General features: G+C 42.3%; 1 protein-coding gene across 2 annotated transcripts in view; it reads right to left on the reverse strand.

Annotated features, from left to right (window-relative positions):
* ZZEF1 (zinc finger ZZ-type and EF-hand domain containing 1) overlaps nt 1–25,768 on the reverse strand; it is a 108,391-nt gene that overhangs the window by 16,237 nt on the left and 66,386 nt on the right. Inside the window, exons 30-45 of one of the 2 annotated variants that reach the window (XM_079799071.1) lie at nt 25,086–25,250; nt 23,705–23,824; nt 22,605–22,766; nt 20,943–21,072; nt 19,020–19,158; nt 17,305–17,470; nt 16,427–16,689; nt 15,336–15,505; nt 12,652–12,784; nt 10,907–11,046; nt 10,301–10,578; nt 8,748–8,922; nt 8,062–8,194; nt 3,588–3,787; nt 2,016–2,135; nt 432–623 (exon numbers count right to left, since the gene is read on the reverse strand). In XM_079799071.1, the coding sequence (XP_079655197.1) occupies nt 432–623; nt 2,016–2,135; nt 3,588–3,787; nt 8,062–8,194; nt 8,748–8,922; nt 10,301–10,578; nt 10,907–11,046; nt 12,652–12,784; nt 15,336–15,505; nt 16,427–16,689; nt 17,305–17,470; nt 19,020–19,158; nt 20,943–21,072; nt 22,605–22,766; nt 23,705–23,824; nt 25,086–25,250 (2,686 nt within the window). Of the gene's footprint in view, nt 1–431; nt 624–2,015; nt 2,136–3,587; nt 3,788–8,061; nt 8,195–8,747; nt 8,923–10,300; nt 10,582–10,906; nt 11,047–12,651; nt 12,785–15,335; nt 15,506–16,426; nt 16,690–17,304; nt 17,471–19,019; nt 19,159–20,942; nt 21,073–22,604; nt 22,767–23,704; nt 23,825–25,085; nt 25,251–25,768 lie in introns of both variants that reach the window. The other variant, XM_079799070.1, reaches the window with a different exon arrangement.

Here is a 25,768-nt window from a genome sequence, read left to right on the forward strand (position 1 = left end):
TCCATCCCATACTGTTTACTCTTCATATAATTAGACCCTTTGAGTTTAAGCCCTCCCCAACTTTCACATCATTCTGAGGAAGAGTGGGTTATCCAGGGAAAGAGAGACAGTATATCTGAGAAACTATGAGGAAGAACTATCATTTGGGTGTTTATGGACGGGGTTGGAAATGACATGCAAAATTGTACATATATATATTTCAATGTGTATTTTATAGGAGAAATGATCTACAGCTTTTGGGCCCATGAACCAAAACGTTAAGAAGTACTGTTGTAAGGGCCTTTCCATTCTTCTGCAATGAGTCTGCACAATACAGACTGAATCTGCAGGAAGTGATTCTCAGGGTGTGGAGGCTAAAATACAGTCCAAGCCAAAGAGAATCCATCCCTTAAAGTCCCTGTCTCGGTCCACACCATGACCTAAGAACATACCAGGAAACATATTCTGGTGGGCTCATCCAGGCTTTCCAGAGGGTCTAGCTTTTTCTGTTCTGGCTCACTCGGGCTGCTGACAGACCGTTCCACCTCCTCTTCTTGGTCCCCTCGCTCATCTGACTCCAAGTCTCCATGCTCAGCCAAAGTGTTGATCTCCTTTTTTGAGGAGTACAGCATGATGGACAAGATCTACACCGAAAGAAAATCAGGCAGGGCAGCAAAGTTGAGTGTTTGGTAGGTGAGAAGATTACCCAGATCCTTAATCCTCAAAGGGTAGAAAATATTTGACCTAACTTTTTAAAAGATGTCAGGATTCACAAGAAGAATGTATAATTAGAAAAGAAACACAAAAACATGATCAATTGTACTTGTAATCAAAGAAATGCTAACTAAAACTATGAGGAAACTTTGTTTATTAACTTTGCCACTGACCGTGTAAATTGATATCATGCTTTTAGAATGCATGTTGGTGAATTGAGATAATCTGATGGCCATTTTTCTAAGTTGCTAGTTTTCTTAATACCATTTTTAATGGTTGCATATGGTATGTGAAGGTAGATTGTTATTTACATAAAGAGCTATAAAAATGTTTAGTTTCTGACCAGTAACTCATCTTTGAGGAATAATGTAAAATATGAAAAGTTATATTCATGATATAGTCAAGGAAGCATTAATGGCAAAAAACTGAAATCTACATTCACATATCAAATGCAGCCATTAAAAATCATGATTATGAAAACTAGCAACTTAGAAAAATGGCCATGATATGATCTCAATTTATTTGTATACCATGCTTATTTTACAATCTAAATCAATCTATCTATCTATCTATCATCTATCTATCATAGATACAGAGGAAAAAAACAGGTAGCTGTGTTTGGGGTATAATTTAGAGTTTTCCTTTTTCTATTTTTCAAATTTTCTGCAATATGGTTCTATTGTTTGAATAATAAAAAATTTTAACTTAAAGTATTTCCTAAGAACAAGAGCTCACATGCTCTCCAGGTTATCCAATAATATGTTCCAGCACAGTGGCAACTACAAGCTGTTTCTTCAAGTTCAGGCCTCTGTGGGCTGAGCAAGGGCACTGACCACCTTACACATAGCAGCAGCCTTTCCTGGACCTGAAGCTGACACTTGGTACAGAAACTCCACAGGGAACTATAAAAATTCTATTAAGAACAACCTAAAGCCTCTGGGGAATAGTAATAAAATGAGAATATCAACTAACATCCTACAAAAATAAACAAAAGTGAGGACAAATTTAGAAACTCATCTTAGCTCGAAGGTACTTTAAAGGGAAATAATAATTAAGGGAACACTTTATTATCATGATATGTTTCCATACAAAATACTTCTCTTCCAATGTTCTTTAAACAAACATCAAATTCATTTTCCCTGACAGGGGAGGACAGGTGTCATATCCCTATTTAAAAAGGGAAGACAAATACAAGACACAGTTTTAACAACCGCACAGAGTGAGAGTGCACTGGGAAGAACCAGCTATCACTGATGACTCTAACTCCCAGGCCAGGAAATCTGCACCAGTTGGCAGTAGGAGGAGCCACCCTCATCCCTTACTTCCAGGTCCCGGAGGAGCCACGTTTTACTGAAACCAGTCCCTTTGCTGCACTTTTTCACCAGTAGCTTCAGCAAATCAGTCTGAAGGAAGGTAGCATGGGTCTCTTCAAAACCATGAGCCTGCCAAACAGAAAAAGAATGATTTGCAACTGCCTCCGAATGAAGAAGTAAGGATCACTAGGGAGAAGCAAGCCTTCAGAACCCAGTCTCAGCTAGTGGCCCAAGGTCATTCTTAAGTGAAGAATCAGCAGGAAGAATGAACTCTGAACCTTAGCCAGAACCTCTGTCTGTTCATTCACTCTCCAAGTCATTCATCCAATAAATATTCTGAAGCCTAATACATCCTGTGTGCTAAGTCCCGTGCTAACAACAGAAGTTTTTTGTCCTTCTCCTGCTTGCTACCTTCCAAAAGCTTCCCATTGCTCTTTAAACTAAAGGGTTGTCAAGGACCTATAGGATCCCTGCCTGCTTCTGTGGTCTCATCTGCGTCTTCTATACTATCCTGAATCCCTGGAGGTGTTCTGCTTCCTGACAACCATGCCTGTTCCTGGAGTTTGCTACTCTCCCAGCATGTAACACCCTACCCAGATTCTTATCGATCACCTCAAATTTCATCTTCTCAGAAAGGCTTTTTCTGACTCATAATAGTTTTCCTTGCAGGCTCTTTGTTGTCTCTCTTGCAGTTTAGACTGTAAGCTCCATGAGATCAGGGACCTTCTTTCTAGTTAAAAACTACATACTCAGTTCTATCTGGCATTGAATGAAGGATTCAAAGACAGAAATGGTCTCTGCCATCAGGGAGTTTATTATGTTCTCTCACCTACTATAATGCAAACAACTAAAACCACACCAGATTGTGATAAATGTCACGATATCAACAAGCAGTGGATGCACAGTGTCAATCCTAAAACTACAAATTCTCAGGGCTGGGCCAGAGCGGAAACGCTCTCTAATCCAGTCTCCCTGTGGTGCTTGAGTCTTTCCATGGCTTCCTCGCCAGTGCTGCCAAAGTCAAGGAACAAACTTTTTAAATGAAATCCTTGTTTTATGGCTAATTCTGTTGGGAAGATCATCTTAAAGTGACCCCATCCTCCCCATCCATGCCCCTCAGAAAGCAGAAGAACTATGTTTCCCTTAAGTCAAGGCTTCTCATCTCCACACCAACTACTGCCCAGCTCTTTAACTTGTCTGCCTCCTCCCACCCCAACTGACAAACATTGCTCAAAGATCCCATGGGATGCTTGCCCCTTTATTCTTCCCTTCTTATCCTATGGTTCAGAGGAAAGTGAAAAAACATTCAGTCCATTTTCCTTCTCATCTTCCAGGGTTCTGTGCCCATTAGGCAGTGGTCCCATAAAATAGTACTGAAAAACTACAGAAAACCAACTATCAGGAAACCTCTGTTTCTGCTTTAAAGCTATCCTTGTGCAAGGCCCCAACCATCTCTAAAAGTAATCGAAATCCTATAGTTAAGCCTCCATTGAAACCAGATGGCATTTCTTCCTAGTTAATGCCCTGCAGATGTTAAATCACAGCCAAATTCAGTAGCAAATGGAAGAAGCTCACCATTACCTTTAGTGTTTTATATAATCCTTTGAGGGCCAGGGACAGGACCCAAGTTGCTTCCACTGCCTCAGGACAATGGCTGTCCATGCTGGTTTGCAGAAGGTGACTGGCGATAAAGGCAAAGTGCTGGGAATATTGGCTCAACTGGGCCTGAGAGTCACTGCATTCCTGTCCTCCTCCTTTCTGAACCAACTGGTAGTCCTTCACTGAAGGGTGATGTCAGGCAGGAAGAGAAGGCATCAAAAGTACAGTTAATGCCTCCTGCAGCTAAGTTTCTTCCCCAGTAATGTGCCTTATGGAAGCAAGAAATGCAAGCCCCCAAAATCTCCCGGTTTCCAACTTAGCTGTTATATTTAAGGCCAGCTTTCAGGGGAGAACAAAAATGGTACTGGGCCACCTATTCACCAAGCAACTGAAAGAGGAAATTAATGTTCCTATTACTGTGCACAAACAAGTTTCCTCCAAAAGACGACAAAGGTTGTTAAACGTTGTTCTTAAACATAGTACACAAGAGACTTCCACTTCCAAGCAAGACTAAGGGATCAGATTTATTCTTCTACCTTCAATAACCAGAACACTGAAAATATATGAAAACAATGGTTTGGAGACATTGGACAACAGGTATTACAAGACTATGATCCCTGAGAGAAGGGACAAAAACCAGGTAAGCCCTCCAATAGCTCTGGCTATCTTATATAATAAAAGCCTAATATGCAAATTTGCCCCCCTCGATTGGTTGTTCAACCAGGAGACCGGGAGTTCGACCGCTTGCTATAATGTGTGACCACCAGGGTGTGGCGCAGAACACAGTGGGCGTTGGGAGACACGCTGAGACCTCACGTTGGCTACCTGGGGGCGAGGGTGACAGGGACAGAGGTGCGGTGAGAATGCGGGTTGTCCACTGAGCTCACTCTCACTCCCCCTGCCACCCTCCCCCGGGACACCAGGGCTTGTGCGCCAGGGAAGACCCCTGCTCAGGTGCCCGCCCCGTACCCACGCAGCCTCTTCTGGGTGAGCCACTGGGACCGCAGGGGCTGGTCGGCCTCCCCGTGGGTTTGCATAGGAGCCGGTCTGCGAGGCTGGCCGGGAGAGAGTGTGCTGCCTGCCCGGCTTCCGTGTGGCACCACTGGGCGGCCAGAGGCCCATGCTGTGCCCAGGCCCGCGGTGTTGGGCTGCGCTCACCGTATCTCTGCGTGGGGACTTGGGTGCCATGACTCAGGCAGAGAGGGGTGCACAGGGGCCTGGGGGCCCAGATGCTGTCTAGAGCCCAGAGGTCAGCTGGGACCTGCCCTTCCATGCCAGGCGCTCGCACTTCGATTGCTGGCCAGGCCTAGGGACCGCACCTGTGCATAAATTTCGTGCACCAGGCCTCTAGTCTAAAGATAATTTCCAGGCTGCAGAGCAAGGAGTGAAAATCCAAGCAGAGTCTACCAGTCTCAATGAACTGAGGAGATAGATGTCAGTATTCAAGGAAATCAAGGCAGCTAGAATTTATGGGGCAGAATATCACAGAGAAGGGAGATGGAGAGGAAGAGGAAGAGGGAGGAAGAAAGGAAGAGAGAAAGAGAGAGAGAGAGAGAGAGAGAGAGAGAGAGAGAGAGAGAGAGAGAGATATGGATTTTCTCAGGAGTCTTTGGCTGAGTACTGATCTGCACAAATGTGAGAGAAAATTATCTACATAGGAAACAAATTAGTTTTTTTAAAAGTCTACCAAAAAACAATAGGCAAAACAATTCTTGGAACTCAGGGAGCGCTGGGAATATTTTGTCTTCCCATGAGTGAGAGTGGAAGTGTCCTAGTGGGGGGCAAAAAAACTATTTGAAGATATAATGATTAAAATGTTTCCAAATTTGATGAAAACTATAAATCCACAAGCTAGAAGTTCAGTAAATCCCCAAGCTGAAGAAACAAAGAAAATCATGCCAGGGTACAACATAATCAAAGTGCTAAAAACCACCAGCTGGTGTGGGTCAGTGGCTGAACATTGACCTATGAACCAGGAGGTCATGGTTTGATCCAGTCAGGGCACATGCCCGGGTTGTGGACTCCACCCCCAGTAGGGGGCGTGCAGGAGGCAGCCAATCAATTATTCTCTCTTATCACTGATGTTTCTCTCTCCCTCTCCCTTCCTCTCTCTGAAATCAATAAAAATATTTTTAAAATGCTAAAAACCAATGATTAAGAGAAAAAATCTTAAAAGCAATCAGAGAAAAAAAGACACATTATGGCAATAACTTGCCACCAAAAGGGATCCCCTCAGCTGTGATCTCTCCCTTTGAAGGAAAAGGAGAGCAGAAGACCCCAGCAGCTTTCACCACCAAGGACCCAAGCAGCATTCGTGGCTATCAGGGACACCCAAAGCTTTTGTCACTAAGAACTCCCTCAGTCTTTGCCTATGTTAACCTCAGCTGATGGAGCTGCCCAGAATCCATGTCACTGAGCCCAATGCTGCAACCCCAACCACAGCAGCCCTGGCCCAGTGCATGAACACCTATACCCTTGATGACTAGATATGAATAAAATGGGCATTGATGGGGTTCAAGCAAAGATTTTAACATAGTACTACACAAGGTGGTGCAGGCCAAAAGGACCCCAAACAAGAGCCCCAAACAAGTCTGCTTTATTTATCCTGGTTTGGAGACATTTTGAAAACCAAGATTCAAAGATTATAATGAGAAATCTGACCTGCAATTGCTTAGAGCAATGGTTTGGGAGAGGAATCAAGATGAAGGCTGACAAAAGGACCAGGTCCCTTGACTCAACCCCTACCTGGGGACCCAAAGTCTTTGCACTAAAGTGGATAAAATGGCCAGAATGTGAAGAAGAGAAGTTTCTGGACTCCTTGACAAACTGTGGTACCAAAATCCACCGATGAAGCCCTGGCCATGGACTACAATTAGATTGAGAGAACATAAAGGTTTTACCAAAGAAAGGGTTGATGGGATTATGAACATTGAAATGTTTAAACAGGAGTATGCAAATAATTTGTGTCTTCTTTACCTGAATGTTTTATGAGAATGGATATTCTGTCTGGCCAGGAAACACTTACCCAACCAAGTGCTATAAAACCAAAACTATTAATAAATTCAGAATGGAACTGAGCGCGCGCGCGCGCGCACACACACACACACACACACACACACACACAGGGCACACTATGCAGAATAACAGAAAATGACAGCAAATTTTGTGGCAGAAACTATGCAAACCAAAAGAAAATGGATCAATATCTTTAAAATATTCAAAGAAAACCTCTCAGCAAGCATGTTTTGCTTAATAAAATTATCTCTCAAATATAAAGTCAAAATAAATATTTCTTTGATTTGGTAGGACAAACCAAAACAAAGATTTTGTAGCAGCAGACTTTCACTACAAGAAATGTTAAGGGAAGTTTACCAGGCCAAAGAAAAAAAATACCAGATGGAAATTTGAACCTACACAAAGGAATGAAGAGCACCAGGAATAGTAAACATGTGGCTAAACATGAAAAACATTGTTTTCTCATTTTTAAATCTCTTTTAAAATGTCTGACTTTTTAAAACAAAAATAATGTATTGGTAGGTTTATGTCATGTAGAAGTAAAATTTGTGACAACAGTAGCACAAAGGGTGGGGGATAAAAATATAAAATCTACGTGTCTTCACTATACATGAAGTGGTATAATATTATTTGAAGGCAGACTATGACGAGTTAATGGTGAACATTATAAACTGTACTTTAACCACTAAAAAATTATTTGAAGGTAAACTACTGTAAATCCTAGAGCAATCACTAAAATAAATAAATATCGTTTACAAGCCAATAGTAGGGATGAAATGAAATAAATAAAAAAACTCAATCCAAAAGGCAGAAGATAAGAAAAAAAAGGCACAAAGAACAGATGAGACAAATAATTTTAAAAAGCAGGAAGAGAACAGAGTTAAACTCAACTATCTTGATAACTGCTTTAAATGTAAACGGTCTAAACATCTCAATTAAAAGGCAAGGTTGTCAGATTGGATTAAAAACGAAGACTATACTATGTGCTATCTATAAGAAATCCACTTTAAATGTAGGCACAGGTAGATTAAAGTGAAAGGATGGAAAAAGATATGCCATGCAAATGTTAGTAATAAAAAAAAGCTAGAGAGGCCACATAAATATTAAAGTAGATAGCCAGAACAAGGAATATTATCAGAGATAAAAAGGGACATTCCATAATGAATTGAGAAATAGACATACACATAAATACAGTTGGAAACTTCAACACATTCCTATCTCAGTAATTGTAAGGATAGAAAATCACTAAGAACATAGAAGACTTGAATAACACTATCAATTGACTTGACCTAAATACTGTCAAAAGGACACTCCACTAACAACACAAGTACATACATTTTCTTCAAGTGCACATGGAACCTTGTTTCAATTTGACGATAAAACATATGCAGAGATTACACAACTTTCTTCCATTTTTAGAAGAAATAATTATGATTAGGACCTGTTTTCCTTTTCCGGGTTTTGACGTCAACGATCACAGCCCTGTTTTTCTCAGTAAAGTGCTTCAAGATGATCACATTATGTGGCTCATTGGCATTATCCATATAAACACAGCGGGTCCCCACACAGAGAACCTAGTACATGAAAGAGAGAGACAGAAAAAGCAAATCAATAGCACAAAGAAACAGGAAAAAGTACCTAATTAAACACAAGTTCAGTCCCTTTTGCTGTGTCCTGACTTCAAGAAGCACTCAAGGATGGGGTTCTTCTCATCTCCAAGTCCAGAGCCTGACACAGGCCTGGCAAAGAATTGGTTTAAATGCTTGCTGGATGAAGAAGCCATGGTTTCACAGTCCTCTTTGTCCCAACCAGTTGAGAGATATGAAGATTAGAAATGAGATTAAAATGAATGCCAAAGTGAAAAACAATTGTACTTTGAAGTGCTTTGTAATTTACTATATTATAGTTACTATTATTCAAAGCCAACTACTGGTTAGCAAAATGAATCAAATGACTAAACTGTTGAAAATGCAAGTTAAACAAATCATCTCATAATCTTAAAAATATATCAATATTATATAAAGGTGATTATACAACAGGGGGAAAATTCCAAAGATATATGCTATAGAGACTTTGATGTGTGTGCTGAAGGTAGAAAGAGGTGGCCAGGCCTTCAGAGGGATATACCTGGGGAAAGCCGACCAGCACTAGCAGGCTGAAGATGTTGGTGTGCTTCAGCTGGAAAGGCAACTGCTTGATGCAGTGGTCTGTGAAGGTGGCAATGACGTCGCGCCACAATGGGGCACTGTTGAGTGACCGCAGGATCTCTGCCATGGAGCACGCCCAGTCCAAACCCACCCGGCTGGAAGGCAAGAGCTCTATTAGTGCACAAGCTCCAAATTAAACTCAGCAAAGTTTGCTACACTCCAAGGAGATCCAGAAGCATACCAAAGAACCACTCATTAGTATTTTTTAAATATATTTTTATTGATTTCAGAGAGGAAGAGGGAGTGAGAGATAGAAACATCAATGATGAGAGAGAATCATTGATTAGCTGCCTCCTGCACGCTCCCCACTGGGGATCAAGCCCGCAACCTGGGCATGTGCCCTTGACCGGAATTGAACCTGGGACCCTTTAGTCCGCAGGTCGATGCTCTATCCACTGAGCCAAACCGGCTAGGGTCCATTAGTTAGTTTAAAAACTACCAGAATAATGCTTTTCATATAATGGTAAGTGGGGGGTGGGGAGGATCAAGATCTGTTACTTACATATTGTCTACAGCTATGTTTTTTTAAATCTCTATAAAAACTTATACACATTTGTGTGCTTGTGCATAGTCATGATAGAAAAAAAGCTTGAAATATATGTATATATATTTTGTTATTTATTTTTACTTCTTTTTGTTGTTGGAAAGAAGTATATATATATATTTTAAATCTACTTTTATTTTTTTTATATGTCTTTATTGATTTGAGAGAGGAAAGAAGAGGGGGTAGTGAGATAGAAATATCAATGAGAGAGAAAGCTTGATCGATGCCTCCTGCATACCCCCTATCAGGGATCAAGTCAGCAACTCGGGCATGTGCCCTGATGGAATGGACTGGCGACCTCTTGGTTCATGGGTCGACACTCAACCACCGAGCCACACTGGCCAGCATGGCTCAGTAGTTAAGCGCGGACCTATGAACTAGGTTTGATTCCCAGTCAGGGCACATGCCTGGGTTGCAGGCTCAATCCCGAGTGGGGCATGCAGGGGCAGCAGATCAATGATCCTTTCTCATCATTGATGTTTCTATCTCTCTCTCCCTCTCCTTTCCTCTCTGAAATCAATAAAAATATATGAAAACAAAACAAACAAAAAAACCAGCATCCTTAATATGGTGTGAGCCAGGATGATTTTTAGTCTTCATTTCTGCTTTACAAATTTGGTATTGTGATTATTACGGTTATAATGAAAACGGATCTATTTTCTTCAGCCCTAAAGCCTACACTTACTGCTCTCAGGAAAAACAAACCAACCAGAGAGTTGAATCAGCAGACAGTGCCCAGACTGAACAGCTGTTTTAATGTGGGTTTTGAGCACAGTTTAATGTCTGATGACAACATTGCTAATAAAAGTAATTCTATTCCCACAAAAGATTCCTGGACAACTGCACTGAAGCACACTGATATTAATCAACAACCAGACCATTGACTTAAAGAAATGAACACCAAGATAGAGTAGAGTGGGGGTGGCTACCTGTCCAGACACACAGCTCCCAGGCTAAAGAGTAGGTGGGTGGTCTTCCAGCCATCTGGCATAATGGAATTGTCCCCTGCAGCAAATAGGTTGTGTTTGGCTGAGAGGACCTTGATCACTGCGGCATCTACCTCTGACGGCAAAAGGCGGATTATTAACTGGCCAAGAAGACCCAACGTGAGATGGTAGGTTTCATTCAGGTGGCCTGCGTTTGAGATGACAACCTGAAACATGAGTGGGAGGACGTGCTCCAGGTCTATCAGGGGGACTGTGGGATCCTGCTAAGAGAGGGAGAAAAATCTGTTCAATACAAAATCCACATACAATCACCAACTAAAGACTCTATTCCCTTCATGTTTTATTTACAACTGTCCTCGTGCCAAAGGAATTATGCAATATCTTTCATAAATGGCTTATGTACAATCAATTATAAAATACATTCTCAGGTATCATCTTACAATCCTACTTCTAATTTATAACCCTACCCTCAGGAACACACAGATGACTGCTATTAAGAGTTGGTTTTAGTATATGGCTTACAAAACACTTTTATTCTATGTATAACACCACTGCTCTTTTAAAAAGAAAATGCCATTTGTCTCTTACCGACTTTAAGGGAGGTAACATGGCTGCTAATAACCCCAAAATCCTCTTCTGGGAACACTCAGCAAACACCTGCTCAGGGCTTGGAGTAACTGCCTTTTCCTCGACGGGCTTCTGAGATGATGCTCCTGAATTTTCAGCATCTGAGTTGTAAAATACCAAACTTTCAGATTTTGTCAGCTTCTATGTATGTACAAAGAGGCAAGTAAACCCCTGCATTGTGCCTGTGCTGCTACAGAACGAAGCTGGGATTTTATTGATTGATTGATTGATTTCCCTCAGAGGATATTGTTTTCCATTGCCTTTTTTTTTTTCCCCCAGAGAAGGGAGAGGGAGAGAGAGACAGAAACATCAATGTTGAGAGAGAACCACTGACCAGCTGCCTCCTGCACACCCCCCACTGGGGTCCAAGCCTACAACCCGGGCATGTGCCCTTGACCGGAATCGAACCTAGGACCCTTCAGTCCACAGGCCGACGCTCTATCCACTGAGCCAAACCAGCTAGGGCTCCATTGCTTTTCAGAGAGAGTGGGAGGGAGGGATGGGGAGAGTGAGAGAAAAACATCGATGTGGTGAAAGAGATGCCCTGACTGGGGGTGGAGAGCGAATCCGCACACGCCCTGACTGGGGGCAGAGAGCTAACCAGCAACCCAAGTACATGCCCTTTACCAGGAATCAAACCCACAACCCTTTAGTGCATAGGCCAACACTCTAACCACTGAGAACACTGGCCAGGGCCAAAGCTGGGACTTTAAAAACTTATTTCTGAACACGTATGTTTTGGTCAAGGAGGCCTACCCTAATCGCCATATTACATGTAGAGCCCACCCACTCTTCTCTCTCCCATCCTTTCTGTAACCCACATTCCCCTGGCCCTGCTCTTTTGTGCTCACAGTGTTTAACTGCCTTTTAACATACCATGCCATTGGAATAAAAAGATAGAAACATCAATGAAGAGAGAGAATCACTGATCAGCTATCCCCTGCATGCCCCACACTGGGAATCGAGTCCACAACCCAGACATATGCCCTGACCGGCAATTGAACCATGACCTCCTGGTTCATAGGTCAACGTTCAACCACCTGGTCAGCAGAGGTGTTACCCCTCTCTGCTGACCAGAATCCCATTCCACCTCAAATTACAGTCACCTGCACCTTTGCCTTAAACCCTCCCAGACTAAGCTTCACAAGGGCAGGAGCTATGTGTCTGTCTGGCTTGGTCTCTGTTTCATCCCCAGGGTCTAGCACAGTACATGGCACAAAGAAGGCACTCAGTAAATTAGGGAATAAACAAGGTAGGAAAGCAGGCAAAGTGAAGGAAAGATGACGTATATTTTAATTTGTTGTTCTTGTTAATCCTCACCTGAGGATATTTTTCCATTGATTTTTAGAGAGAGTGGAAGGGAGGAGAAGAGACAGAGAGAAACATCGATGTGAGAGAGACACATTGATTGGTTGCCTACTGCACATGCCCCAATCAGGGCTGGGATTAAGCCTGTAACCAAGGCACATGCCCTTGACCGGAATTGAACCTGGGATCTTTCAGTGCACAGACCGATGCTCTGAGCCAAACCGGCTAGGGCGGAAAGATGACTTTTGAAGTATTATCAGTATCATCTGATACAGAACTAAGAAACCATGCACCTTGGTTTGTTGGCCAATTTTAACTTGTGCAACCAATAGCTCAGGGATGAGTATGTGTGTATTTTAAGATGAGAGAGCTCAAGAGAATGGTCAAACAGTCTTTACCTGAAAGTCCTGTAGGTGTGGTAGCATCAGCAGGAGAGTCTGAAATTTGAGTCTGGCATGACCCACTTTCATCTGCCTTATTTCTCTGCTTGTGATCCAAAGGTATGCCTTCCTTATGAACACCACTCTCTCCCTAAAATCAAAATGGTGAGTGTAAAAGAATTAAGGTTTCTTACTACAAAAGTTTACTCGTTAATATTACAACACAACTTTTAAAATCATTAATCAGCCCTGGCCAGGTGGCTCAGTTGGTTGGAGCATCATCCTGTACACCAAAAGATTATGGGTTTGATTCCCAGCCAGGGCACATACCTAGGATTCGGGTTTGATGCCTGGTTGTGGTGCTAATGGGAGGCACCCAATTGCTATTTCTCTCTCACATCTATATTCTCTCTCTCAAAACATATCCTGGGGTGAGGATTTAAAAAAAATGTTTAAATCATTAACCAATCAGCCTTCACACACTAAAATACTTCTGAATTCCATTAGAAAATGTCCTTCATTTCTAATGATAAGTCTATACTCTAAGATAGTAACCACTGTATCACATCCAACAAACATCTTCCCAATGTCCCTCAGTCAGAGCCTGTAATCACATAAGCAGTGGCTCCATTAAAACCTTTAATACATCCTATTTGGCTTTCAGAAGCCAAGTATGGAAAGTTCTCTTGGGAAAAAGAAAAAAAACAAAGGTGTAAATTTCCTTCTAGCACACAGCACTGACTTACAACTTTTGAGAATTCCATTTTGGCAAGTAGACTTGGTAAGGGGCCCTTAGAGTAGCTGCGACGGTTTTCTGGGCTCAGGAGTTTGGTGGTGAGCTGCCCAGATTGGCAGGGTGGCAGCCCTCAGCCTGAATTTCTCCAGGAGTCACTGTGTCACCCCAAAACCACCTGCACTCCCTAGGCCTGCGGGGTGCTTCTCCCTGTTGTCACACAGGTTATACACGGAAAGTAGGTCATACAGGAAGTCTGTGGTGAAGGCACCCCAAGAAGTCTGGGGAGGCCAGGACGCTTTGAATCCAAAAATGGCGTTTTGTACAGCACCAAATGCCATAAGATGCTGACATCTCCCAGTGGCCGTTGCTTATCATCCTCTCTCTAGATACAGTAACCACAACATCAATCCTACCCTCAATCCCCTCCGTAGAAAAAGTGATTATAAGATCATCCTAAGAAGGGACTGAGGCTGGGAGAGCCATTTGCCTTGTTAAAAATACCCCCTCTGAAAATCAGACCTGTAAAACCATACTCTCTGTACCATGTGGCCCTTTACAAAAACAACAGAATTCCAAAGTTCTGGCTAATCATCTTACTCTGGATCTTCTTTCCTGTTATTACCGGACTCCCAAATGCCACTGCAGTGCACATAAGTAGCACCTAGTCTCATTACTGGCCTGGGGCCCTTGTAGATAAAATCCCCTGGGTGAAGCCTCTGGCTGAGGTTGTTTTCTTGGTTGTTTAAAACGAAAAGCATTTCTAGTCACTGGAGGGAGAAGGGAGGGGAGATACCCTTAATATGGCCTGGAATTGGCTAGAAACACCTGGGAGTTTAAACAAGTGATTTGTACTCAAGGCCCAAATGGGACGTGGTCCTTAGGGCCAGCGTAGTGGGGACATGTAGGTTCTGTTATGGGGAAAGTGCTGGAAACTGAAGCTTTTTAAGAAACTGTGTCAGAGGCTGGACACCAAAGGGTGGAGACAATTGAGGGAGGGAAAAAAAATGCCCAAGGGGAAAAAAATATGCCCTAGAAAAAGGCTTATTCCAGTCTCTAGGCAGGGAAAGCCTAAGATAAGCCTGAAATACCTTTTTGCATGAAAAATTAAGGACATGCTTGCCCTGGCTAGTGTGGTTCAGTGGATAGAGCACTGGCCCAAGCACCGAAGGGTCGTGGGTTCACCATGGGCCAAAAACTAATCTTTTTAGGTGCATAATCTTTTTTTTTTTAATATATATTTTATTGATTTTAGAGAGGAAGGGAGAGGAAGAGAGAGATAGAAACATCAATGATGAGAGAGAATCATTGATCGGCTGTCTCCTGCACGCCCCCTACTGGGGATGGGTTCACCATGGGCCAAAAACTAATCTTTTTAGGTGCATAATCTTTTTTTTTTAAATATATATTTTATTGATTTTAGAGAGGAAGGGAGAGGAAGAGAGAGATAGAAACATCAATGATGAGAGAGAATCATTGATCGGCTGTCTCCTGCACGCCCCCTACTGGGGATTGAGCCTGCAACCCAGGCATGTGCCCTTGGCTGGAATCAAACCTGGGACTCTTCAGTCTGCAGGCCCATGCTCTATTCATTGAGCCAAACCAACCAGGGCTTAGGTGCATAATCTTATTCAATCCTTATAAAAACCATTAGGAGGCAGGTAAGAGGAGTAGTTAGCACTGACATGGAACTACTTGAACAGTGTTTTAAGCACTTTACATACATTAACTCAATGTACATAATGTATGTAAATCCTCACAACAACCTTATAGGATAGGTATTATTATCGCCACGTTTTACAGATGAGAAAACTGAAGCGAAGAGACTGTGGTAATGTGCCCAAGGTCTGATGGAGCAGAGATCAGAACCCAGGTAATCTGAGTCGAGTCTGTGCTCTTAACCTCTCTGCTCTGCCCCTCGTGTGAATGGCTCTCTGTTCAACCTGTGCAGTAAAGAATCATTACTTACATTGCAGTGCACAAAAGGGCCTGCATCTGCCAGCTCCTCCGCAGTCCGGACAGCTTCCTTCTCCAGCTGCTCCTCTGCCGTTCGGGTGGGCACGACGACTGGTGGGGCCTGATTTCCTGGAGTAGCGTTACCATCTGGCAATACACCAAGAAGAGCTAGAGCTTTAAGACCTGCATGGAAGCAAATGAGAGAATCGTTAAAAGTTTTATAAAAAGGGTGATTTCCTGCAAATGCCATAAACCACTTAGCTACTTTATAGAAATAAAAGACTGAATTCTCTAAAAACCAAACCAAGGAGTACTCAATACAAACCTCTCTGGCTATCTAAATCTATTCAGCTCTGATTTCACACACCAAAAGTTTGGATAGTGAGGGATACATGTACTTTATTAACAATAGATACAATAGGATTGTCTATTTAGAAAATCATCAACAGTAACATAGTAGCCCCACACAAACAGATTTCTAAATTCCTACTGTCAGATAGCAAAATAGCTCTGAAGCACTGAGACTGCCCACCTGCTTCTTATTACAGGCCTGATTTCCCCAGTGTTGACTAGAATGGGGAGTCCATTATTCTGCAAAGAATTTAAATGTCTCAGAAGTTTAATATTCATGTTATTTTCTTCTTAGCTCCCCTCAGTAAAGTCAAAATCATCTAGATATTGACTTTATTAGTCAAACTGTTTTAGTTATAGATTTTATTAGTCAAACTGTTTTAGTTATAAATAGCTCTCATTTAGAATAGTTGTGTGGGAGTAGATTTGCATTCCAGGTTTAAAAAAAGGCTGAATTCCTTTGGCAAAGTTAAGTCTGATAGATTCAGATATGAAATACTTCATCCACAGACATCAGAGTTTTAATTATTAATTTATTTTACATCTTCATGTACTTATGTTTGAGAAACTGCTACTTTAATGCCAACATTTCTCTCAAATGCATCTGGGAATTCAAAATGAAGTTCTACCCCAGGGTGAGCACTGCTTTGTAGAAAACTGAACAGAGCAGAGTGTTTCACTTCTGCTGGGCTTTTCCTTCACAAGCAGCTGAGGGTTGGTTTGGTTTGGCTTCTGCGCATGAGGAGCAATCACCTTTTCCCTGGTGAGCCTTCATGAGACAGTCCCCGACAAGCTGCATGCACTGGCTCCGCAGGGTGACGGCACAGCTGCGGGCCTGGGGATCCAGCTTCTCACCATCCACTTCCTCTGAGCTGGCCAGGTGGGCACTATAGAGAGCCAGGGCGGCAAAGAGCAGCCAGGCATAGTTGTGGATGTAGGGCTGGATGAGCCTCTGTCGGTCGCTGCTCCGGATGGTCACCATCGGGTGGGCCGTGATACTGTGGGTAGGCAAATGGCTGCAAAGGCAAGACATTTTTAAGGCCTACACCCTTTTGTGAGGCTCCAAAAAGGAGAACAGTGCCTCAGGAGAGCACGTGCATGGTCACAACTGAGCATTCATTACCTCTAAGGCTATGATTATTAAAAATTTAAAGGTAAACATATGTCCTCACCCAGAAAAATGAATAAACACAAACATTGTATACATCATTTCAGGATTTCACAACCCCCAGAAAACTGTCTATGAAAACCAGAAGATGTAAGAGCTCCTTACTGATAAATTTTGTAGGTGTAGTTACAGCATATTGGTAATGTAAGGAAATGCCCATAATTTTCAGACATGGATATGAAGTATGTAGAAAAGAAATAATTTAAGATCTGTAATTTGCTTGAAAATACTTTAACAACAACAACAAAAAAAGGGAAGGAATAAGCTAAGCACACAAAGCAAAATCTTCCTAACTGCTGAATCTGGGTAATGGGTATTATGGGGATTCATTGTACTAGTACTAGTTTATTTACTTGTAGGTATATTTGAAAATTTTTATAATAAAAGGTTTTTAAATTATAAAAAATAGCCAAGGAATACATGGAAAAAAAAGTTACAGGGTTAGAGGACATCTGAGACATACCCATAGGAATATTTCTTTGCTGCATAGCATCCATAGCAAAGGTCAAAGTCATCGCACACATTGCAATTCATCCTCCGGCCTATGATCAAACCCTGGCAGTGATCACAGGTAAACTCCATGTTGACCATTTCATGGTCATCTCCATGACCCTCAGGCTTCACCCCACCTGGGGAGAAAAATATCAGTGTGAGGTGGATTGGGCAAAGGGCTCTTAGAACAGCTGCTTCCAAACCTAAACCAACCCCAGAAGCAGAGCTATTCCCAATTCACTGATCAGGACATTAGGAGCCACAGGCATCTCCTGGAGATGAGGAATTCTGCCCAGTGGTTCTGAGCATATAATGAACAATATTCTCCGCACAGAACGTCTTATCAATGGTACCGTGGACTGACTCCCTTTTCCAGCGCAGCAGAGACTGATCAAGTCGACGACCAATTTCCATTATGACCACTGTTTGGTAGAAACAAGTCCACGTGCCCATTCGTGAGCTACCTACCATGACCCGTCCTCTGACAAATATTAAGCATCTACTGTGTATTCCTGGTATAAGCATTGAGGAGTGACCAGGTTTTTGCTCTTACCTTTTCATTTCAGAATCAGAGATTAAAACAGACTTCATAACCCCAGAGTGAGAAAGAATGTTAAACACAAGAGACTGACTGACTGCTCTGGTTTCCTTCCTACTCTAATCCAGTGGGTCTCCAAACACTGCCAGAGACTCTACTTACTGCTCCTCACGCCTGACCCACTTCTGTTCCCACTGCCACAACCCTAGCCCAGATGCTAATCCCCTTGTCACCGCTGTGATCGACTTCCTAAGGGAAACTCAGATGGACAGAACCACCTTCCTCTAGCATAGCTCTGATCATGTTAATATTCTGCTTGAAAAACCTTCCCTGATCTCTGTAGACTCATTCAAATTCCTTAGCCTAGTATCTCAGGGCCCACAATCTGAGCCCCACCTGTCTCAATCCATCACTCAGCTGGACACTTGAGCATGTCTACCTAAGCATGGTACAGATGCTCACTCCTCTGGCACTGGACTTGCTCTGCTCTGGATGGTGATGCACTCACTCTCCAATGTTTCCTTCACATCACCCAGTTCTAACTTTCTTCAAAGACCAATTCACATTCACCCTCCTCCACAAGGCTTCCCTGCAGCAGTGATCACTGCTACTTCTCAATGTTTCCAGAATAATCTGTACTTCTCATCTGTAACTCAGTATGCACACTTTTGTACTAGAGCACAAATGTCCGGTCTCCTTCCAGGGCAGGGGCTGTATCTTTTACCACTGGGCCACGTGCAACTAAGAGCACTCAACTGCTCCCTACTGTTGGTCTGTTTTACCTCAGCAGCTACAAGTCAAGAGTTTCAAGAATTTTTGAAGTTTGCTTTTTGTGTATGTGTATTTTACTACTTCTAAAACTGCATGATTCAGAGGAAAACTAATTTCCTGGAAACTCAACTGAAAGTACATTCATTGGTCCTGAGTATTTATCAAGTGCCTACATCCAGCATGATGAAGGTAACAGAGCTCTGGAACCTACGATTCAGCTGGGGAGATAAGGCTCATATTTGCTAACAAGTCAGAGAATACTACTGGGCAGTATTTTCATTCTTTAGTTACAATGAGAATCTAAAAATGGACAAGATCACAGAAAATAGAAACAATTATTCCTTTTGGGTACAGCGTATTCAGACCCTCGAATTTACCTAGGAAGCAAGTTTTGCAGAGATCCATGTCACTGCACTGCAGGCACCGGTAGCGATGCCAGGGGGCAATCTCATCACACCCATCACAAGAGATGTCCACATTTAACAGGTCACAGTATCGAGCAATAAACATGTGCATCTGTAAGGTGAAATAAACACAATTATCCAATAGACTTTCTGATATGGCCACTATTCATTAATCAATCCATCCTTTAATAGGTACTTAAAATATTCCAGGCATTGTACTAGGTGCTAGGATTAGGAAATGAAGGAGCTTAGTGTCTAGTTAGGAATTCCCTCCAGCAAACAGATGACACCATACAATAAAATAAGGGCTTTGATAGGCATTTCAGGAGGCTTAGAGAACACAGAAGAGGGATATCAATGGGTGTTAGGTTTTTCAAAGGAGATAATTCCTCAATTGTGACCTGAGGGACAAACTGGTATTAGCTGGGTGGGGTTAAGGGTGAGAGCATGCCAGATAGAAGCAATAATAAGCTCTATAGGAAGCAAAAGGGAGCTAGACTCAAGAAAGTGGCAAATATTCAGTATGTAGACTACAGCAGGGATGGGGAATAACCAGATAAGGTTAGAAAGGGTAACCACAAAGTGCTCCAGTGCTAGTTTAAGGAGTCACCGACCATTTTAAAATAGAAGACTTACGTGATAAGATTTGAGCATGGTTATTATGTGAAGACTGGATTGAAGGGGACAAGACTGGATAGGGAAACTGACCATAACAGATATTGTTAAAGCAACCCCGTGACCTTCTGGTTCACAGGGCTGGGCTGAGCAGTAAATGAGACTACAAAAGGTGGGCAGATTTGAAAGGCATTAAGGAGGCAGAAGTAGGATTCTAGGGGACCCACAGGATATAGGGATCAGTAAAAGGGAAGGGTCAAGAACGACATCCAGCCTTCTGGCTCGGGTACTTGGTTGGACAAGGATAGTGTTCACAGTTACAGGAAACTGTAAAAGAAGCATTATTTACTAACACTTAAAAAGAAAAACCTTCTGGGGAGATAGTAAGGGCACTGTTTCATGAACAAATTGTTTTACTGGAAAGTAACTAGAGGCTACAGTACGGTTTATCTTTATAGCTTAGAAATAAGGGAAATAAGTCACTGTCACCATACAGTAGTAGATCAGAGCAAATATGCCAAGTCACTCTAGAACTACAGAACTATACAGAGAAAAATCGCAAAGGCCAAGTTGGTGTGCTCCATCCAAACACCACAGAAGTGCTATATGAGCAAAGTAACTGGCACATAGTAGGCATACAATACTAAGAAAACCAATGAATCTGAGGCAGCAGATGCCTGGCACAATGTGGTGGTGACAGATTAACACCTAGTGTGGAGAGATGGACATGCAGTTATCTGAGCCTAGTGCCTTTACACATCTGAATCATGTAATTCTGATTCCATGTCCACATGGCTGCTTCCATGCTCACCAGGCAACCTGATTGAAACGTGGCTTCCCATGTTGCTTGCCTACAGGAGAGGTCAGGGCCTTCAGCAATTCCATCTCTCACTGTAAATTAATAAATTGGCCTCATGAGCCCCTTTTCTGTGAATCTAGTTCTATGGGAGAGAGCCACACCCTGAGTGTGGTCAAGTCAGTATCCAGGGCCCCTCAGGTAAAGACGACACTCGGTGACAGTGCACTCACTAAGGCAGTGGTCACCAACCCTTTGGACCTCCCAGACCACCGGTTGGCGACTGCTGCCCCAAAGGTTTCCTTAAACCAGCAGTCGCTAACCTTTCGGACCTCACGGACCACCAGTGGTCCAGGGACTACCGGTTGGCGAACGCTGCACTAAGGTACTGCCTGCCCCCTGAGCCTGTTGCACTCCCCCAGGCAGACTCGCCTCTCCAAACTCCTAGCAAATCACTTTAGATTACTCTAGTTGAAATGTCTTACTTTCCTCTGCTTCTCTGGATCTTCCTGGGCTATTTTTTCATACCAGGTCTCAAACATGCCATCTTGACACTCATCCATCCATTCTGAATTCTGCTTGGCATCAGCAAGCTCATCTTCTTCACTCCATTGGCTGAAAGAAGGACAAAAAGAGAGAAAAGCATGCCTCTTCCAACAATCCTAGAAAGTGCTGGTTAGCAGACTGTGTCCCATGGGTCTAAAACATGGGGTATTTTTAAACTCAGGGGAAGAGGTCAATTTGCTTTTCAAAATCCCAAGATTTTCCAGATGCTTGATAAATATACACCAATAAAAAGGGAGATGCCCTTTCCAGGGCAGACTACAATGGCTGAAGAACTAGAACTTAAAAGGTTGTACCTACATGGCATAATTCTACTTGACAACCTACTATGTGCCAGGCACTGGAGCCAAAAGAAGTGATTTTCTTAAAAAGTCTTATTTGGTCATGCTCAGCACACCCTAGTGGGATCAGCATGAGAAGGAAATCAGGAGACCCTGGGGCTTCAACTCTCCCACTAGCTGCTGCAAGATCTTAACAAAGTACTCAGCTTAGTCCTCAGCTTCCTCATTTCAAATAGAAATTCATACAGATAATCCATGGGCCCTTTAGCTGCAAAACTATAAATATCCATTATTTCAGTTTACAGTTTGTTTTAGTCACCAGAATTTTAAATACAAAATGATTTGCTCGACAGAAAATGCAAAATAAATTACCAGGCAACAAATACACATTTGTCCATTCACGTGTTCCAACAAATTAACATAAGTCCTGCTCAAACTGAGCTCTAAGCTAGGTGCTATCAGGGACTGGGAGGCCAGGTGTGGTCCCACCCAAGGACTCATCACGTAGGTGCAGACAAAGCCTGAAACAATGAGCAGACTGCCAGGTGACGGCCCCTGTGCTGTGTCCCCTCTCAGCCAGGAGCGCCCTCTGATAGCAGAGCCATGGCTGAGGTTTGGTAAACAGAGACAGCTTGAATTCTATCTGCTTTTCCCAGAATATCTCTTCTGAGAGAATTGTTCTGGTGTTAACTCGTTCATTTATTTCCTCCTAATTCTCTCCTCTTGCTTTTCTTCTCCCATTCTCTTCTCATTTCTTTTCTACCCACATGAGTGCTTAATGGGTAGCTTGATCAGTGTGGGAAGACATTCATTAAAAGTGGAAAGGAAAAAAACCCTTCGCAAACTATTTTTTTCTCATGCTTTAAGTCCTTATAATGTGCAAGATGTTATAGTGGCTAAAACCACATATACATATAACAAAAAATACAGATAAGAATCCTTCAATTTAACAAGCTATACTATTCCAAAAATGCAGAGAATCCTCATCCTCTGGGTGTACAATACAACCACCACCAACTAGCTTACATACACAACCATGTACCAGGCACTGGTCCAACTCATTTATTCCTCACAACAATCCTGTGAGGTAGGTGCCATTACTATCTCCAGCTCTAAACATGAGGAAACTGAGGCACAGAGAGAGTGACTAACTTGCCCAAGGTCACCAGCTAGTATGTAGCAAGGCCAGGATATTGCAGAGAGCCCAGCTCCAGAGCCATGCTCTGAACCCCTCTGCTACATGCAATCTCTGAACTTCACACTCACCTCTAAGAACTGCAGAGTGTGGGACTATGCTCTTACCTGATCACACTGTCATGAACACTTATATTTTCTTGTGACATTTTCATGAGGAGATCTGGTAACTGAATGTCAACAAAGAAGGTGAGATCACTGGGTTCCCAACCCATATCCAAGAGATGGAGTAGAGCTGTCTGAACACAAGATAAGGCAGGCAGCAAGGACCTAAAGAGGCCGTAAAAGTGAAAGTTATCAAAGCTGCGCATCACCAACAGAGACAACAGACACAAAGGCAGGGAGCTGGTCTGATTGAAGTGGAAAGCACAGGGGAACTCCAGACTGCTGGTCTGGGTTCCTTATCGTCACCTCTGAAGTTTCTCATACTCCATACGAACCTTCTTCAAAGAACAGGAGTTCCAAAAGCACAGAGTAAGATTTCCACTTTGCCAGGACTACCATAGGGGACATTTAACGGTAAAGGACTGACTAGTAAAAATCACCTCTCAATAAATAGCAAGAGCAGGGCCAGCCCCAACTTAGATTATGCAACTTAGATATAGAGAAGAACCATTGATTTAAGGTTTATGTCCAAACCACTTACTATGGAGAAGACTGGGGAGTGGCTTTATTATTTGTTTTAAAACTGTATACAATACGCCCTGGCTGGTTTGGCTCAGTGGATAGAGCATCAGCCTGCGGACTGAAGGGTCTCAGGTTCAATTCCAGTTAAGGGCATATGCCCATGTTGTGGGCTCAATCCCCAGTGGGGAACATGCAGGAGGCAGCCGATCAATGTTTCTCTCCCTTCATTGATGCTTCTATCTCTCTATCTCTCTCTCCCTTCTTCTCTGAAATAAATAAAAATATTTAAAAAAAATAATAATAAAATAAAATTGTATACAATATAAGAAAAACTAAAAATAACAAGTTATAAATTCTTAGATAAACCAAGACCCATTCCTTTTAAAAACTGTACACCCCATATAGAATAAAAGCTGGGAGAAAATATACTAATAAGTGAACATTAGCAATTAGTTCTAGATGGTAAGATTAGGGGTTATTTTCACTTCACTCTTTGTACTTTTCTACATTTTCAACACTGATTTTAAAATCAGAAAAAGAATAAATAATTTTTCCTTAGAAATGACAAAGTTATACAGTACCTGTCATTTATGCTACTAAATCCTTTAATTGCTTTGACCATAAAGAGGACAAATCGATAGTAAGTGTCTCGAATTTCTTTGTGTAGAGCTGCACCACAGCCTTCCAAGTGTCCAAAATAACTAGAAACAGAGGAAATCATCGATGACTTAATTGTCAAAACATCATTTACTTAATAATAATTTGACATGAAAAAGAGCTAGGAAGAAGCAAACAATGAAGTGGCACAGAAACGTAAGTAAATACAAATATAATAACTTCAGAAAATAACAGACAAAACAGCAAGTGAGTCCATCTGCCTGGGTCAAGAGGGCTGCCACAGGAGTAAGGAAACACAATTAATCTTCCTTTGCTAATATAAGAACCACCTTCCCACCACTACCTGAATGCCAGATACTCTGTCAGGTATTTTTCACAAATTACCTCCTTTTATCCTCTCCACGGAGCTGTGCCCACCCTTTAGCTTCCCTCCATTGATGCCGTTAGCACCAAGCTCACTGTCTTTGCTTCCTTGATCCTTGTCACCTCGGAGACTTCAACATCCATGGGCATGATGCCCCAGTCCCTCTGTCCCTGGTTTCTCTGCCATCGCCACCTCCAGTGATCTTCTCTATCCCCTTGGCCATCCCCGCCTGACAGTCACTTCCTTGACCTTGTCATCACACTAATGGCATTATCTCTGAAATCCTCACTTCAGAGCATCCTACTCTGACCACAACCTCTCATCCTGCTCACCTGCTCTGGGACTTCCACATGGCATTTTCAATCCCAGGAAGCCCCACCATGATGCTGTCTCATGCTCACTATCTACTATTCCCATCATGCTTTCTTTCTTTTTGTTCCATATGCAGCTTAAGATCCCATGACCAATCACATCTTAGCAATCACCAACTCCCTTGCTTTTTTCTCCCTCCATATACTTGCGTAAGAAGTCTTACACCAAATCAAAACAGCTAAGTGATGCCATGTCCACTGCTGTATGTATATACAACACCTGGAACAGCACCTGGCACAGTCAACACTCAGAAAGTATTTACTGCGTGCATATTAGCAAAACCTGGTGAGGTACTTAGATCAGTATCATTACTGGAAAGGAGCATTACATTGATTTCACAGTTTCCAGGAGCCAAATAATGAGCATGAGGAAATGGCAATATAATCCTCACTGTCTGGTAAAATATAAACTCATCAGGAGAAATAAACACGTTCCTGGTATTTACTTACTAAAAGGATAGAACCCAAATTCCCTTAGAATGAGAGAACTGACCAAAAACATAAATTTATTTCTTACATAGAAATGATGGAATTATTAATTAGAGAAGACGAAGATTTCTTTAAACAACCCCTGCTCACTTTCCTTGAAGACTTGTAGTTTGTACTTACTTGGTGAACTCTTTCTGGCAGGTCAGAAGTTCCAACAGGAAAAGTATATAAGGTGGATGGAAGCAATGCGGCTGCCCCAGGGCTTCTGCACAATACTGAATTATCCTCAGGACTTCAAGGATGCTCTGGGCTTGGGCTTTTCTCAAGGAAAGAACCTTTACAACACTGGAGACAGAACTCAAGTCAGGAACACCCAGAAAACGCTTGAGCTGGGACAGAAAGAAAACACACCCCCGCCCAAGTTCTGATGCCATATTAATACAAGGGAAATACTATTGTGAGGTATCAGAAATATCACTCAGGCAGGATATCAATATCTGTTTGCTACTTTTAGTCCAACATTACAGATCAGCTGACACCGTCCAGAAGCCCAACAACCCATACAAAAAAATTAATTAAGAAGGAACCTCGGTACATCTTTACTTCCCCATAGAGACAAAGCCTTCATTCTTAGGGTAGGAAATTAAAACATGAAATACTTCCAGAGATGTTGGCCTACTGACAAATAATTTTGACAGAAAATATCAAATTCAAATTTCTCCCAGGGTTAAAATAAGACAAATTTATAAATAGCAACTACCAAAAGAAATGTTTCTTTTCTTATCCTAACAGTACATTACTCATTATTGAGATATAATTTACATACAATACAAATATTAAGTGAAAAAATACTTGTTGAAAAG

The sequence above is a fragment of the Cnephaeus nilssonii genome (assembly GCF_951640355.1).
Source record: "Cnephaeus nilssonii genome assembly, chromosome: 19".
NCBI lineage: Eukaryota > Metazoa > Chordata > Mammalia > Chiroptera > Vespertilionidae > Cnephaeus > Cnephaeus nilssonii.